The following is a 15585-nucleotide window of genomic DNA, read 5'->3' as shown; positions in this document are numbered from 1 at the left end:
CATTCAGGAGGGTGGAGCAGGATGTGACCCCAGAGCTCTGACCCCAGAGGAGTAGGAGGGGTGCCTGGGGCCTCAATACCCCAGAGGAGAGGGAGGCACCCCCCTTCCCACAATGCAGGCCCCAGCTGGTGCTTGTTTAGCCTGCTGTCTAGCTGGAGCCACCTGGGTGGCCACCAGGCTGCTGGGAGGGCTCACCCCTGAGCTGGGTGTGCTGTGGAGCCCGCGACCCCCACCTCTGCCTCTGCTGGCTTTTGTTATCCCGTGCTGGGAACACAGGTGCCTGCCCACCCCGGAGCCTCTTCATATCACCAGCTCGTGGCCGCTCCCTGATCCCGAGAGCGAATGTCCAGGATGCACTGTTATCTCGATGCCAGACACCTGCTTACGTGGCACAGACGAGGAGGTTTTGGAAATAATCTGAGGCATGAAGGTGAGGTGCTCTCAGGCGAGGGAGGTGGCATGTCCTGATGGGAAAGCCAGGCCTTCGGAGGCTGAACCCTTCCCAAAGCTCAGCAGACAACCCCAAGAGTGTCTTTCCCTTGGCCTGGGCGTCAATTTCACACTACTGCAAGTATGCACTTGGTCCTCACCTGCCTGGGCCATGGTGGGGGTGAACGGTGCCCCTCTGAGTGCAGTCAGTGAGGAGGGGTTCATGGCCTGAGCTTGGCTTTGCAGGGTGGCCTGGCCACCGTGGGGCAGAGAGCACTGCCTGCCAGGGCCAGGGGTAGGCTGGCACTTTCTCCAAATTTCACGTTCATGCAAAGACACGGTCATTCCTTTCCACAGCACAGAGCTCAGAGCTGAAGCAGCCTCCAGATCTGCCATGATGGGTATTTGAGGACTTAAACGTCACTGTCAGCCTGTGACATTAATGTACCCCTAAGGCTAGATTCTGGGTTTCTCCAAAGAGACGAGAAAGACGATGAGAAAAAAGGAAGGAAGAGAGGGAGGAGGCTAGGGAGGAGGCTGGGGAGGAGGGATGGCTTCTAGTCCAGCTGGACAGATCTGTCAACCCAGCCTGGGGGGTGGAGCTGGGGGGATCAAGCAGAATGTCCTGGAGGCCGTTGCGCTCTGTCTACTTGTGGGAGAGGACAGGAGAGAGAGATGCCATGGTGAGACTGACCCTCGGGCCCATGGGTGGATGATGGCAAAGGTCCTGTGGCAGGTGTGGGAGAAGCAGGGCTGCGGTCAGTTGCCCTGAAAGGCTTCAAATTCAGGCCAGATCTGCTCTGGGAAAGAGGAAGCTGTGGGTTTGGGAGCTTCAGAGACAGGGGAGCAGGCCTGTCACTCACCCTCTTTTCCTTAAACACTGTCACCCCCAGCAGTGCACCCTGCAGCCTACCTATCCCCTGTGCAGCTCCAGCCCCGTGTGTCCCCAGCGATGCACCCCACGCCCATGTCCCCCATTCCCTGTGATGCTCTCGCGCCTTCTGGAGCAGCCGTGGTACCAGCTGGAGGCTGTGGGAAAATTGAGGAGACAAAAGTGGGAACAGCAGGCCGTGGAGAGAGTGTCTAAACACAGGGACTATTTGGAGATTGCCTTATTTTTGGTTCGAAATGGGCCCACCCGCTAGTATTGTACAAACGGCTCTGCTCGCTGGGCCAGGCCTGAGGCGGCTGCGGGCCCATCCTTCACTGGTTGGCCTGGAGCAGCTCCTCAGACCTCAGTCTGCTCATCCGTGGGTGGTGGAGGTGGTGCAGACCCCATCCCACTGGGGACTGGGCCGGACAGCCTGTGAGGCAGTCAGCCAGTGCCAGGCCGGAGGGTGTCTGAAAGGCCTCTTGGCTGCAGCGCGGGGGGGATCTGCTTTTGGGACAGCTCTTCAAAGCCATCTCAGAAGGGACAGCATCCGCCTGTCTGCTTCAGCTCCCACTGATGACGTCCATGTGTCATTAGTGCCAATTAGAGGAGGGCAGCAGGCAGAGTGCTTGGCCTGGGGCACAAGCTTGTGGGAGGGACAATTGAATTCCCCACCAGACAAATGTGATTATCCATGTTACTTGGACCCACCCCATTCAGGACCGGGGCATAAATAGCCAGGTGGGACCACAGAGCTCACCCCAGCCATGCAGGCCCCCAGTCGGTGGTGTCGCTGGGCCAGTCTGCCCTGCCCCAGTGTGAGGGAGGCCGCCTTCATGTACAGCACAGCAGTGGCCGTCTTCCTGGTCATCCTGGTGGCTGCACTGCAGGGCTCGGCTCCCCCTGAGAGCCCCTTCCTCTACCGCATCCCCCTGGACCCCGAGGAGTCCCTGGAGCTCTCATGGAATGTCAGCTACCCCCAGGAGGCCATCTTCTTCCAGCTCCTGGTGAAGCAGCTCAAGGCTGGAGTCCTGTTTGGGATGTCCGACCGTGGCGAGCTTGAGAACGCAGACCTCGTGGTGCTCTGGACCGATGGGGACACTGCCTATTTTGCGGTGAGTCTCTCCTCCCTGCCAGTTCTCCAAACCCTTCCCGACCCAGCACCCCATCTGGCTGTCCTTTCTTTTTTTTTTTTTTTTTTTTTGAGATGGAGTCTCACTCTGTCACCCAGGCTGGAGTGCAGTGGCCAGATCTCAGCTCACTGCAAGCTCCGCCTCCTGGGTTTACGCCATTCTCCTGCCTCAGCCTCCCGGGTAGCTGGGACTACAGGCACCCGCCACCTCGCCCGGCTAGTTTTTTTGTATTTTTTAGTAGAGATGGGGTTTCACCGTGTTAGCCAGGATGGTCTTGATCTCCTGACCTCGTGATCCGCTCGCCTCGGCCTCCCAAAGTGCTAGGATTACAGGCTTGAGCCACTGCACTCGGATCTGGCCGTCTTTCTACACTCACCCTCCTTAACCCAGAAAGTTTGTCTGCACCTCTCAGTGTTTGAGCTGACTCTGCTCTGAGCCGAGTCTGCACCCCGAGCTTGGGCATCATGGGGATCTCAGTTTGAGGACAAAATAGGAAAGACATGTTTTCCATGGTCCTTGACTGCCCACCCCAAATCACGGGACCCAGCAATCCCAAGGAATGGAAGTATACACAGAGGACACACACGCCACACAAACTCATGCCGCTCCACACCCCACACGTGCAGGAGCACAGACCCCACGACCCCCGGCCCTGTAAACAATGTCCCCAGAGCACACATGCCCACTGATGTGGGCCAGGTGGTGGCGCGTGGCCGGGCACCGCATGAGGCCTGTGCACCCATGGGATCCAGCCTGACCTACCGTGCTTGTACCCATGGACTGACTGAGCAGGTGCAGACACCCTGCCCCCACCCATAGGTGTCGAACAAGCCCCACAGGGCTCAGCCAAAACCGTCAGGATGGGCTCTTGACTCCTTTCTGCCCAAATTTACCTCCACTCTTGTTTCACAGGGTGGAGAAAAGGGAAGTTTCCCTTCAAACTGGAGAGGACTTTAGGCCCTTCCACAAGCCGCAGGGGATCCCCAAAGTGGGCAAGCCCACCGCCTGCCCCGGGTCCTACTCCCACCGTCCTTCCAATATGGGACTGGCCACCAGGGCTTATTTGTGGATGAAACCCAACTCTCTCCACAGAAACAGACAAAGGAGGGACAAAAAAGTTTTATTTCCAAAGTCAGGAGGTGCCTGCTTTATCTGGGAGAACAGAGCTGGAGCCAGGGAGCTGAGTCTGTGCAGATCGGCCGGCTACAGCTCTGCGCCTTGATCTCGCCATGGGACGGTGGGGCGGACAGTCCCTCTCTGCCTTTTTGGATGTTGTGAGTTCATGAGGGCAGACGGTGGCCGCTGTTTCTGGAGCCGAGCTTGCCCCCTCCCATTCCCAAGACTCAGCTGGGAGGCATTTGCCTGTGTCACTAGTGAGGCTTAGGGCCACCCAGATAGGGTAGGTGGAGCTGCCTGGGAAGGACCCTGCTCTGACCCATGAGGCTGCACAGATTCCTGTGCACAAAGACACTCTGTGGCTCAGGTTCCAGCCAAGAAAGACCTGGGACAGCCCTGATTCTGAGCCGTCAGCCGTCTGGAGGCGCAGCTGAACTCCATCGCTGACAGTTTGGAGTTCTTCGCAAGCCTCTGCCATGAGGCACCCTGAGTGCTGGAGTGTTTGCTCCTCCCTGGTGCAGCGTCCCCCTGCCTGCATTTCCCGGCTGCTAGGGAAGCCAGAGGAAGCCAGGTGACTTTGCCTTTCCGTGCACTGGCAAGGTTAATTTGCACAACAAATTCCTACGAAAACAAATGTCAGCCCTGTTATTCCTCCCTAAGCAATATGTTCAACTAATATCTTCTTGATTTCCAGCTGAAATATCACAGGAGAACTTTCTGCCTCTGTTTAAAATGAGTCTCTCGGCAAGCCAGCGGTGTCCCCGGCAGGGTGGCACTGTGTGGCTTTTTTCTCTAGGGAAAGTTTTGCAATATCTTTTGCAGATTTCTTTTTTCTCAAGGAAATGAAGAAAAGATGTTTTACCCCTGAATGTAAGATTAAAAAGAAACACAACCCAAAGTCCTTAAGGCCAAGGGCCCGAGGCTTTCTTGGGGTTTCCATGGGAAAGGCCAGGCAGGGCAGGGAAGCAGCTTTGTTTGGACAATTCTGGTGGGCTCTGGGTGGCTGGGGTGGTCTCTAGTTGTCTAGTTCCTGGCCCTAGGGTGATTTAGGGCTGGGGCAATATTGGCCTGGGGTGTGAGAGTCAGGTGGAGGAGGTGGCTAGGGATATGGGCTTGGGGTGGGTAGGAAGGTTAGGAATATGATTCTCACACACACGTGGATGTTGGGGGGCAGGACAGGTGTAAACAACTCTGGTTATCTGTTTGAGCCTGCAATCAATTAATAGATGCCAAATAGACAAACATGGAATCTAAGAAGGGCCCTTCTTGAGTACGAAGGGCAGCCTGCTTGTCGGGGAAGGTTCCTCACTGTCTCTCAGTAGATCTCCCCGGTGGTCTTCTTCCCTGTGACCTGGCCTGGGGCCACCATGTCCCTGCCCCTTAGGGCCCAGTGCAAAGGGAGCAGCCGGGGATGGGGAGGGCAGAGGTCACCGATCCAGATCCCAGGAAGCATCCTGGGAGAATGCAGCAGGTCCGATGCCTCCCTGGGCCTCAGCTTACCTTCTCCAAGCAGGGCAGGGACTAAGGTGAGGGGAGCAATGCCTAGGCTGCAGGGTTTAAAGTGATGCTTCAGGCTGGGTGTGATGGCTCATGCCTGTAATTCCAGCACTTTGGGAGGACGAAGCAGGAGGATCGCTTGAGGCCAGGAGTTCAGGACCAACCCAGGCAACATAGTGAGACCCTACCTCAAAAAAAAAAAAAAATCCAAAATTACAGGTATTTATAAAGTAATAAAGCAGTGCTTGTTCTCAGGGTTGTGCCAGTGCAGGGTGGGCACCTGCTATCAATCACCACCTTCGATGTGGCACCCTGGTTTCTCTCTCCCTTCCTGTTCATGTCCCACCCTGTTCCCAACTTTCCCTTTTCTGAGGCTCCACAATTCTCCTGCCTGCATGAATGTGGGCAGCATGGGTCTGAGGCATTGTTCCCAGTCCTGATGAGGTGTTGGGAGCCTAGCCTAAGGTATCTTCTTAAGAAGCTCAGTGTCCCGCCCTTCAGGCCTGGGAATCCCCATGGCTAACAGAGCCTGTGACCTGCTGGCAAGTGAGAGCCCTGGTTCCTGGCTGCAGAGGAGGTGAGCACTGTCAGGGCTCAACTCCACTGCCTCCAAGCAGAAATGGACATAGAAGGTGTGAGTGAAGCCCCAAGCCCAGGCAGAACCCTCAGATCCACAGGGACTGAGGCCCAGCAGCCCCAGCTCAGCTGGCAATGAATGCAGAGCTCTGCTGGGGAATGCCCTCTTCCCTTGTGGATTGGCCCGGCTGGGGTCCTTCATGCCTGGAGCCCAGTGCTTGTCTCTGCAGGATGCCTGGAGTGACCAGAAGGGGCAGATCCACCTGGATCCCCAGCAGGACTATCAGCTGCTGCAGGTGGAGAGGACCCCAGAAGGCCTGGCCCTGCTTTTCAAGAGGCCCTTTGGCACCTGCGACCCCAAGGATTACCTCATCGAGGTAAGGGGTGGCTGTGAGCACCCAGGAGGACGTGGGCTGCGTGTACCATGCTGCCATCCTGTGCCAATGGCATAGTACCTTTCCTGTCCCTGATAAGTCTGGGGCCTGGGCCTGGCCAGCTATGACAGAGGAAAACCAAGGAGGATGGCCCAGAGGCAGTGGTGGGGTCAAGGTGCTTAGGATGGCCCAGCTCTGCTATCGCCCCGGAGCCCTCAAAGAAGCAGCCCTTTGCTGACATGTAGCTGACATGGTTTCTAGATGCGGGGCTTGCGCTGTATGGCTTTCCATCCCGGCCCTGTCGCCAGCTCGCTGTGAGGCTCAGGACAGCTCCCCTCCTCCTTTGGACCTCACTTTGCCCATCTGTAAAACGGGGATGGGAACTAGATGATTTGTGCGGCCTGACCAGCTCCATCTGCGAGTTCATGGGAGCCACAAAACATTGCAAAAACCACAGGCTTCTTATGCTGCCCTAAGAGTCCCCCCGGCCCCACCTCTTAGGGAAAGCAATCCACCTTGTCCTTGAAGACAAAACTCTTTTAACTCTAGCACACCTGACACCTTTTGTCTTGTGTGAGTAATCCTTTGGTGTGGCAATGGCCTGGGGCGGCAGCTAGTGCCAGGTCTTAATCTATGGGGTTAGCTGAGTGACCACACAGGCCAGTACCATTGAAAGATTGATTGCATTTCCTGAGAGAAGGTGCACCTGTGCCGTGCAGGCCCAGCTGCGGAGCCCTGGGTTTGGTCAGGAAGCAGATGCGGGAGCCAGTGGAGAGCCCAGGCTTGAGGCTTTCTTGGGGTTTCCATGGGAAAGGCCAGGCAGGGCAGGGCAGTTGCTTCATTTGGACAATTTTGGTGGGTTCTGGGTGGCTGCAGTGGTCTCTGGTTGTCTGGTTCCTGGTCCTAGGGTGATTTAGGGCTGGGGCAATATTGGCCTGGGGTATGAGAGTCAGGTGGAGGAGGTGGCTAGGGATATGGGATTGGGATGGGTTGGAGGGTTGGGAATAGGATTCTCACACACGTGTGAATGTTGGAGGGAAAGACAGGTGTAAACAACTCTGGCCATCTGTTTGAGCCTGTAATCAATGAATAGATGCCAAATAGACAAATATGGAATCTGAGGAAACAGAACAGCTGGCTGTTTGCCAGATGAGGAAACTAAGGCCCAGAGGCGGGGAGTGGACGTACCCAGGAGCTGGGGGTGTGCTGGGGCAGACCTGGGGCCGGAAGAGGTGTTTTTCCAGGAGGTTGTTGAGCCCTTACCTTGCTTCCCAGTGGACGAGGCAAGGGTGAGCAAAGAACCCTCCGGAAGCACCTCACAGGGAAGGCCAGTGCCTGTGTGTGTTCAGCCCAGAGGCTCCAGGCCAGGTATAGGGGCCTCTGCCTGGAGCTCTGGGCGTCCTCCGCACAGGGTGACCCACCAGCTTTCCACAAACTCAAAGAGCAAATTAGCCACCCACACGGGTCTGCACCTGTGGTGCCCAGAAAGCTACGAAAGGCACTTTCCACACCTGATCCCCGTTTCCACTCACGATAGCATTTAAGGAAGCCAGCCCCGTGTCTTGCCTCCTGAGTCTGCCTGTGGCCTCCAGCACCACGTAGACCCGCGGAGCTTTCTGTGGCTGCTTGGTTCCCCTCCCGCCAAGCTGGTGGTGACTACATAACACGGCGCGGCTCCGCGGCTCAGGGTGACCGTCAGCAAGCCCCAGGGTGGTTCCTTCCTTTCATAGACGGCACTGAATCCTCAGGCTGGGCTGCTGAACTGACCAATGATCCCCCACACCCAGTCCCCCGTGACCTTGGGGTCGGTGGAGGGAACAAATGTCCTGGCCACACTGGCTCATGGCAGGCCCAGTCGTCACTGCTTAAATGGATGTTAGGTGAGTGCAGGTGGAATGTGTTTAGAAAAGTATTGGATGGTTGGTGCAAATAGGGGATCCTGGGGGTCATCAGCCTGGGATTTAGTCCCAGCTAGTGCTATGCAAGCCTCAAGGGTCCCTTATTCACAGAGATGAGAGCCAGGTGTGTCATCTGGTAGATGTGGGTGGGCAGGGATGTGGCATCCCCTCAGGAGCCCAACTCTGGGGGCTCTGAATGGGTGACCAACTGAGCCCCATCTTGGCTACAGGACGGCACAGTCCACTTGGTCTACGGGATCCTGGAGGAGCCATTCCGGTCACTGGAGGCCATCAACATCTCAGGCCTGCGGACGGGGCTACAGAGGGTGCAGCTCCTGAAGCCCAATATCACCTTCCCGGCCACGCCCTCAGACACGTACACCATGGATATCCACGCTCCCGATATCCAGATCCCCAACCAGGTGACCACGTACTGGTGCTACATCCACGAGCTTCCCGAGGGCTTCCCTCGGCACCACATTGTCAAGGTACATGCGGGTTCAGGACCCAGGTCCTCACCCAGCCCTGCCTTCCTCCTGGGCCTGGGTTGTCCCTGACCCTGGAGAGCTGTCCTCTTATCACCGGAACCTCAGGCACCTGCCTGAGGTCCTACAGGATCAGCAAGTAGTCTCGGCTTCCCTGTCACTCTGCTCACTCCCCCACCCTCAAAGGGCCTCTGAGCTCCCACTTCCCTGCCTGGACCAAAGCAACCAACATCTTGACTTCTGTATCTTTCCTTGGGACAGGAACTGCTGTCTGTCTGCCAGGCCACCTTCTCCTTCATGAAAAAGCAGCTTAAGTCAGAATTCACTTGCTCTCGAACACCCGCCCGGGGAAGGCAGAATAGCAAAGGCCACAGCTGTCGAGTGTCCACTATGCCCCTGGCTCTGGGGGAGGGGCGAGGTGATCCCTCCTTCAGCACAAGAGCCCCCAGTTTCCAGCAGGGGAAGTAGGCCCAGGGAGGTTATGTGAGTGTCCAGAGTCACACAGCAGGAAGGTGCATGGCCTTGAAGGTGCGCTCTGGGCCCGGGCTGTAACCTCAGGGCTGCCCTGCCTCCCACTGAGGCTGCAGGAGCCGGCCCGGCCATGGCCCCATATGCATGAGGACGGTTGCGTCCTGTCCCTGCCTTGGCAGGAAATGTCCTGTAAAAACCTCATTTCCTTCACTCTGGAGCTTTCTACGGGATTTGTTTCTGGGCTGATGGCTCCACCCTCACGGCTCTGAGCCCCAGAAGTGCCCCTGAAATTGCCTCGATCATCCCCCCCATTTTACAGATGGGCAGACAGACACCTATGGAGGAGAGCTGCTGGGGAGGGGAGGGGAGGGCGGGCGGTCGGTTCCCGGGCTCAGGGAGCTGCCTCCTCACAGTACGAGCCCATCGTCACCAAGGGCAACGAGGCCCTCGTGCACCACATGGAAATCTTCCAGTGCGCCCCCGAGATGGACAACGTCCCCCACTTCAACGGGCCCTGTGACTCCAAGATGAAACCTGACCGCCTCAACTACTGCCGCCACGTGCTGGCTGCCTGGGCCCTGGGCGCCAAGGTGCGTGCCCTGCAACCCCAGCTTGGTGTCTCCTGCCTGGGCCCCTGGCATCCCCACACCTCTGTTTCCCCAGCTTCACTGTCTCAGAGGCCCCAAGAAGGGGCTCCTAAAGGGGGCTCACGAGGCCACCAGAAGGGCCAGGCCTGAGATGGCCCCCTTGCCTCTGTGATGTCTGAAATGCCGCCTGCTTCCAGCCTTTTTAAATTTTCCACAGAAACGCAAGTGCCCCAGGACCTCATGCCCTCAGCGGGTCCTGATTCTGTTTCCCAGCCGGAGTCAGGGTTTTGTGCACAGAGTGGTCCCAGGGCTGGCTGGTGGGATGGGGCCAGTGTTGAGGCCTCCACAGGCTGAGACAATGGGGGTCTTGCCAGCTCTTGCACCCATCCAGAGAAGGGGTTTTGGGGGAAGTCTCAGCCCTAAGCACCAGTTCCTCTCCCTGACACCCTGACCCAAGTCACAGGATGTTCCTTGGGCTTGTAAAGAGATGTCAGGAGGAAGCGTCGCTCTAATCCTGCTGCGCCCCCTCCTCCACCCCTGAGGCTCAGGCCCCAACAGTTGACTGGGTTTGTCCCTGCCGGGACCTGGGACCCTTTCAGGACACACCCGTCTGTCTGACACCCTGCCCCACACAGGCATTTTACTACCCGGAGGAAGCCGGCATTGCCTTCGGGGGCCCTGGGTCCTCCAGATACATCCGCCTGGAAGTTCACTACCACAACCCGCTGGTGATAGAAGGTAGGGGGCTCTGATGCCATCCTCCCCCTAGGGCTCAGCTGTGTTGAGCCAGTGAGAAAATTCCACCCTTTGTCTGCCCAACATGGCGCCCCTGCTGTGCAGCTCCTCTTGGCACGAGGCCCTTGCGTCTGCCCCATCCGCTCTCCATCTTCCATGGCTGTGGTGGGCTCCCAGGGACAGGACCTCGAGGGGCTCACTCCTCACAGCACTGCCAGGGCCCAGCAGTGGCCCCGCACCTCCCTCCTTGTCCCTGTAATACTGGTGGCCATCGGCGCAGCACTGTCCGTCCCAGGGGAAAGGACAAGGAGAATTTTCATAAGGGAAACTGCCAGATGCCAAGTTCCAAATAGAGGGAGGGGTGTGTGCATAAACAGGAAGGTGGTAAAGCAGGGCATATTCCAGGACACAGGGGTTCCGGCCTGCCGGAGTGCAGGGATGGGAAGGGGAGCTGGGGGCAGCTACTGTTGGATCACCCATACCTGAGGGTGGAGTGAGCAGGGTCAGCCCTCAGCATGGCAAGGCCAGGTGACGCTGTCTCAGAAACTGAAAAAAATACTTCCCTGTCTCTGTTGTACCAGCATCTTCCACCATATACAGACACACGCACGCACGTGCACACACGCACACACGCACACATGCACACACACGTGCCCACACATGCACACACACATGCACACATGCACACATGCACATGCACACACGTACACATACACATGCACGCACAAGCACACACATACACACACTTTCTCTCTCTCTCTGAATGGTGCTTCTTATTTTCTTTTGTGCAAGGGGCAGAAGTGGCCTAAGAGATAGGTGCTAGGCTGTGCCTTACCATCTCAGGGAGGCCGGGTGGATGACCTCACCCTCTGCCTGTTCTCCCACCTCCCACAGCTATTGTGAAGCTGGGAAAGGCTCACGCACAGAACTTGCTGTGGGCACAGGGCTGTGCTCAGCGAACAGTCGCCTGTGGTTTTTTTTCGTGGCTGCATAAGTAATACCTTCTGCCACTGTTGGAGTTATCTCCACATGCACAGAGAAGGGTATAAGTCAGCTTGGGCCTTAGCATGATACAGGATTTATTGCTCATTTAAACCCTGAAAGCAAATGGATTTTTGAAAACTCCTTAAGCATCAGGGAAGTCTGTCTTTTCATGATTATCTGGCTGTATTTATGGATCCTTTGCCAAATATAAGGACGCTCCTGTCACTTCACCAATCTTGAGATGGGCTGCTTTTCTATAAATATCAAAATCCCACAATTATTTCATGATTTAATCCCCATCTGAATTTTAACCAATTGCAACACCCTTTTTATTATTATCCTCTGATGTAATCAGCCCGGAGATACAGGAGCCGTTTGGGTTTGGATGGTGTAGGGGTGTCGAGGGAAGAAGGCAGAGGCAAGAGGAGTTGTTTTGGCCTCACCTTAAAGGAAGCAAGCAGGGAGATGGTTGGGCCCCCCTGAAAATGCCCTGCACCCCAGTCCACAGCCCTGGATTTGAATCCCAGCTTGGCCGCTTCCCAGCCCTGTGGTCCTGAGCGGAGTCTTCAGTTCAGGCTCCATCCTCAGTTTCTTCATCTGTAAAATAGGGCTATGATTCTTACTGTACAAAGCTCCCATGAAGGGGATAGGTTATGCTTAGAGCATTTCTGGCACCCAGGGAAGATGTTAGTATCTGTACCACCCTCTTAGTTTGTTTGATCAGAAAGAGCAATGCATGTACACTGGTGAGAAGATGGAGAGCAGAAAAGCATGAAGATGAAAGCACTCACCAGCTCCCGGCTCCCGGTTTTGAAGTCAGCACTGGTCACCCGGCTGCGTGTCTGTCCTGACTGCTTTTCTGGCCCATTAATGTTTTTCTTGTGACCAGAATTTTATATCTTTTTTTTTTTTTAAGTCTTCATCAGAAGCCTTGTCCCTGTGAATTAAAACCCCTTGTCAATTTCACACTCCTTGCCGCCTGACATCCCTTTCCTATACATAACCCAGGGGGTGGAGTCTCCTGCTGCACAGCCCCTCCTAACCACCCCGCCATGTCCACCATACATCCGGGGGCATGGGGCCATGGCCAGGCCTTTAGATCCTCCCCCAACCATGAACCCAGCCTGTATTCTGAGCCTGACTGCTGATTCACTAGGCATGGAGTTTCAGGAACGGCGGGGCTACCTGGATGACACATGGTTGTGAGGATGTTCCAGTGGGTGCCAGCATCCCTGACCCTCTGTTTTTTGTTTTTTGTTTTTTGTTTTGAGATGAAATTTCACTTTGTCACCCAGGCTGGAGTGCAAAGGCGCGATCTCGGTTTACTGCAACCTCCGCCTCCCAGGTTCAAGCGATTCTCCTGCCTCAGCCTCCCGAGTAGCTGGGATTATAGGCGCGTGCCATCACACCTAGCTAATTTTTGGATTTTTAGTAGAGACAGGGTTTCACCATGTTGGTCAGGCTGATCTTGAACTCCCGACCTCAGGTGATCCACCCGCCTCGGCCTCCCAAAGTGCTGGGATTACAGGCATGAGCCACTGTGCCCGGCCCCCTGGACCTCTGACCATCAGTTTCATGTGACCGCTGGGAGGCTGGCCCAGGGAGCTTCAGGGACTCTCCAATTAGCAAACCGCAAGGAGAACCTACAAGCGTGGCCACACCATAATCAGAAGACAGTTTCTGTGACTGGAAGAAGCACCATGTTATTCCTTTGGAAGAGGCCCTTGACTGTGGGCTGAGGCCCAGAAAGGGACAGCAAGTCATCTGAGAGCACACAGCACGCTGTTGACCAAGCGGGACCCGGAGCCGTGCATGAAGCGGGGCTAGACCTGCAACTCTGACCCTCCTCCTGGGGGGCCAGATTCTCATTCAAATTGTTCCTGAGAGATCAGCTTGGTAGGTGGATTCCCTGGGTCTGCAGGACATAAATCAAAGTAGTAAAAGCAGGGGCTGCAGGGAGGATGAGCTCCTGGAATGCTTCTTGTTAACGTCAACACAGAGATACACTCACACTTGCCCAGCTTTGACACAGGACCAGGGCTCTTCTGTGCCAGCGGCAGATGGGAGTTCCATGCCCTCTTCTTCACCCAGACCACACCCTGTAGGTTGTCACCGTCCTGCAGGCTGATTTCCAGCTTAGGTTCCTTTGAATATGGAAGAAGAACATCAAAGCACTTACGAAACAATCTGAGCACAGAATCCAAGTTGTTTATGAGTTTCCATTTATCAGCAGCATCTCACCTGCACCTGATTCCATGGAGGCTTGAAGTGGCTCACCTTGATCACATCTTTCCATAGCATTCAACTAGTTTTCATAGAAACAACAGCTCTTTCTTCCCAGTGAGTGTAACCTGTTTGCGTTAATTGATCTTGTGAGCTGCCTGGCATCCACAGGCGTGGAAACAAAGACAGCCAGCTCTTGGTCTGCCTAGCAGGTGGGAGCAGATAGGGGGTGACCAGCCCTGCCTCCTGGCTGAGGGTGGGTGGGGTCATAGGGACAATCTGTCGGCAGGGGGAGGTGAGAGGGCCTCCACTCGCCACTCACCTCCATCCATCCCACCTTTTCCCAGGACGGCGCGACTCCTCAGGCATCCGCTTGTACTACACAGACAAGCTGCGGCGCTTCAATGCGGGGATCATGGAGCTGGGACTGGTGTACACGCCAGTGATGGCTATTCCACCGCGGGAGACTGCCTTCGTCCTCACTGGCTACTGCACGGACAAGTGTACCCAGCTGGTGAGTGGGGTTGGGCCCGGCACCACACCCTCCGTCTTCCCACGTCCCCTAGTGGAGGCCTGGCAGGTGGCCCAGGAAGGGTGGCAGGCACAGCTTTGGTTCCCCTGACCCTGAATCCCTCTGCGGTTCTCGCTCTCTTCTATATGCAAGGGTGCCTTCCTGCTGAGAGGCCATTTGTGTGTGTGCACCTCCCTCTCCAGCAATAACCATGGCTCCCACTAGTCCACACCCACGTGCCAGGCTTCCACGCGCTGCATTTTAAAATATGCCTTCATTATGTAAGCAACACACACGTGCACTTGCCACTCAAAAGCGCAGGCACTGCAGCTAAAGAGAATGCTCCCCTCATCCGCTGCCGCCTCTCCCTGAGATATCCACTTATTGGCTCTTTGTGTGCTTCCAGACCTTTCTCTTGTGTATTTCAGGAAGCCCTTGCAGGTGTCAGAAACCTTCTGAGTTTTTTTTAAAAAGTTGTATTGAATAGTTTACAAATTTTTCAACAAATGGAGGCATTTTTCTGGTGATTTGCCTTTTTATTGCTGCATAGTATTTCACAGGATGGGGTTTTCACCATGTACCTAACCAGGGCAGGACTAGGTGAGGCAGTGAAGTGCCAGGTACAGGATCTCAGGGAGACTGTCAGGGAGACTGAGAAGCCTCAGTCTCCCCATCTGTGAAATGGGTACAACACTTACTTTGCAGGTCATTGTGAGAAGTAAAGCTACTGCACAGGAGGAAATGTTTGTAACATATACACAAACTATGAAATAACATCCGTCATATAAGAAGAACTCCTAGAAACCGACAGTAAGAAAAACAAACCACCTACTGGAAAAACCAAGCACAGGGATGAACAGAAAACAGGAACAAACGGCCAAGAGGGAGAGGAAAAGATCCTCAAGTCCACAAACAGAAAATTCAAGTTAAACAACACTGACATGTCTTCATGAGCTTGTCCTCAGGGCTGTGCATGCTGGGTGGAGGCACAGGTTGGCACTTAGACTGGTACCAACAGCAGGTTCTGTCCTTGGCTTCTGGCGAGATCGGGGAGTGACTACTAAAATCCCCTCCTCCTTGCCTTATCTTGGTCCAAGCCTGTGCTGAACTGTCTCCCTATCAATCAGTGTCTAGGCTGTTCTCAACTTTTCACCAATAGAAAGAAAGCTTCCCGGAAATCCTTGTCCATGCCGGAAACCGTTTTCCCATGTAGATTTCTAGACGTGAAATTGCTGCTCAGAAATCTGAGCGTTCCCTTGAATCAATCTTGCAAAATGCCTCTCAGAAAGCCCATCTGCTGCTTCCTCCCACACACAAGATGAGAGGGTGCCTGGTTTGACTGACCCATTGGATTATTAATATTGTAAATATTTTCTGGCCTGGTGCGGTGGCTCATACCTGTAATCCCAGCACTTTGGGAGTCCAAGGCGGGCCGATCACGAGGTCAGGAGATCAAGACCATCCTGACTAACACGGTGAAACCCCGTCTCTACTAAAAATGCAAAAAAATTAGCCAGGCGTGGTGGTGGGTCCCTGTAGTCCCAGCTACTCGGGAGGCTGAGGCAGGAGAATGGCGTGAACCTGGGAGGCAGAGCTTGCAGTGAGCCGAACCGAGATCGCAGCACTGCACTCCAGCCTAGGAGACAGTGAGACTCCGTCTCAAAAAAAAAAAAAAAAAAATATATATATATATAT

The 15585-nt window shown here is 55.3% G+C and overlaps 1 protein-coding gene across 2 annotated transcripts in view; it reads left to right on the top strand.

The window, feature by feature from the left end:
- The first annotated feature begins 2064 nt into the window (after positions 1 to 2064).
- The window catches only part of DBH (dopamine beta-hydroxylase), a 25104-nt gene continuing 11583 nt past the window's right edge, over positions 2065 to 15585 (top strand). The window contains exons 1-6 of one of the 2 annotated variants that reach the window (XM_025360458.1): positions 2065 to 2415; positions 5853 to 5999; positions 8125 to 8382; positions 9264 to 9440; positions 10073 to 10175; positions 13727 to 13893. In XM_025360458.1, the coding sequence (XP_025216243.1) occupies positions 2068 to 2415; positions 5853 to 5999; positions 8125 to 8382; positions 9264 to 9440; positions 10073 to 10175; positions 13727 to 13893 (1200 nt within the window). In that variant the 5' untranslated portion in view covers positions 2065 to 2067. The remainder of the gene's footprint in view (positions 2416 to 5852; positions 6000 to 8124; positions 8383 to 9263; positions 9441 to 10072; positions 10176 to 13726; positions 13894 to 15585) is intronic. The other variant, XM_025360459.1, reaches the window with a different exon arrangement.

This window comes from Theropithecus gelada, chromosome 15, assembly GCF_003255815.1.
Source record: "Theropithecus gelada isolate Dixy chromosome 15, Tgel_1.0, whole genome shotgun sequence".
In the NCBI taxonomy this organism is placed as follows: Eukaryota; Metazoa; Chordata; class Mammalia; order Primates; family Cercopithecidae; genus Theropithecus; species Theropithecus gelada.
Note: the sequence above shows the minus strand (reverse complement) of the source record. Positions and strands in the feature narration are given on the sequence as shown.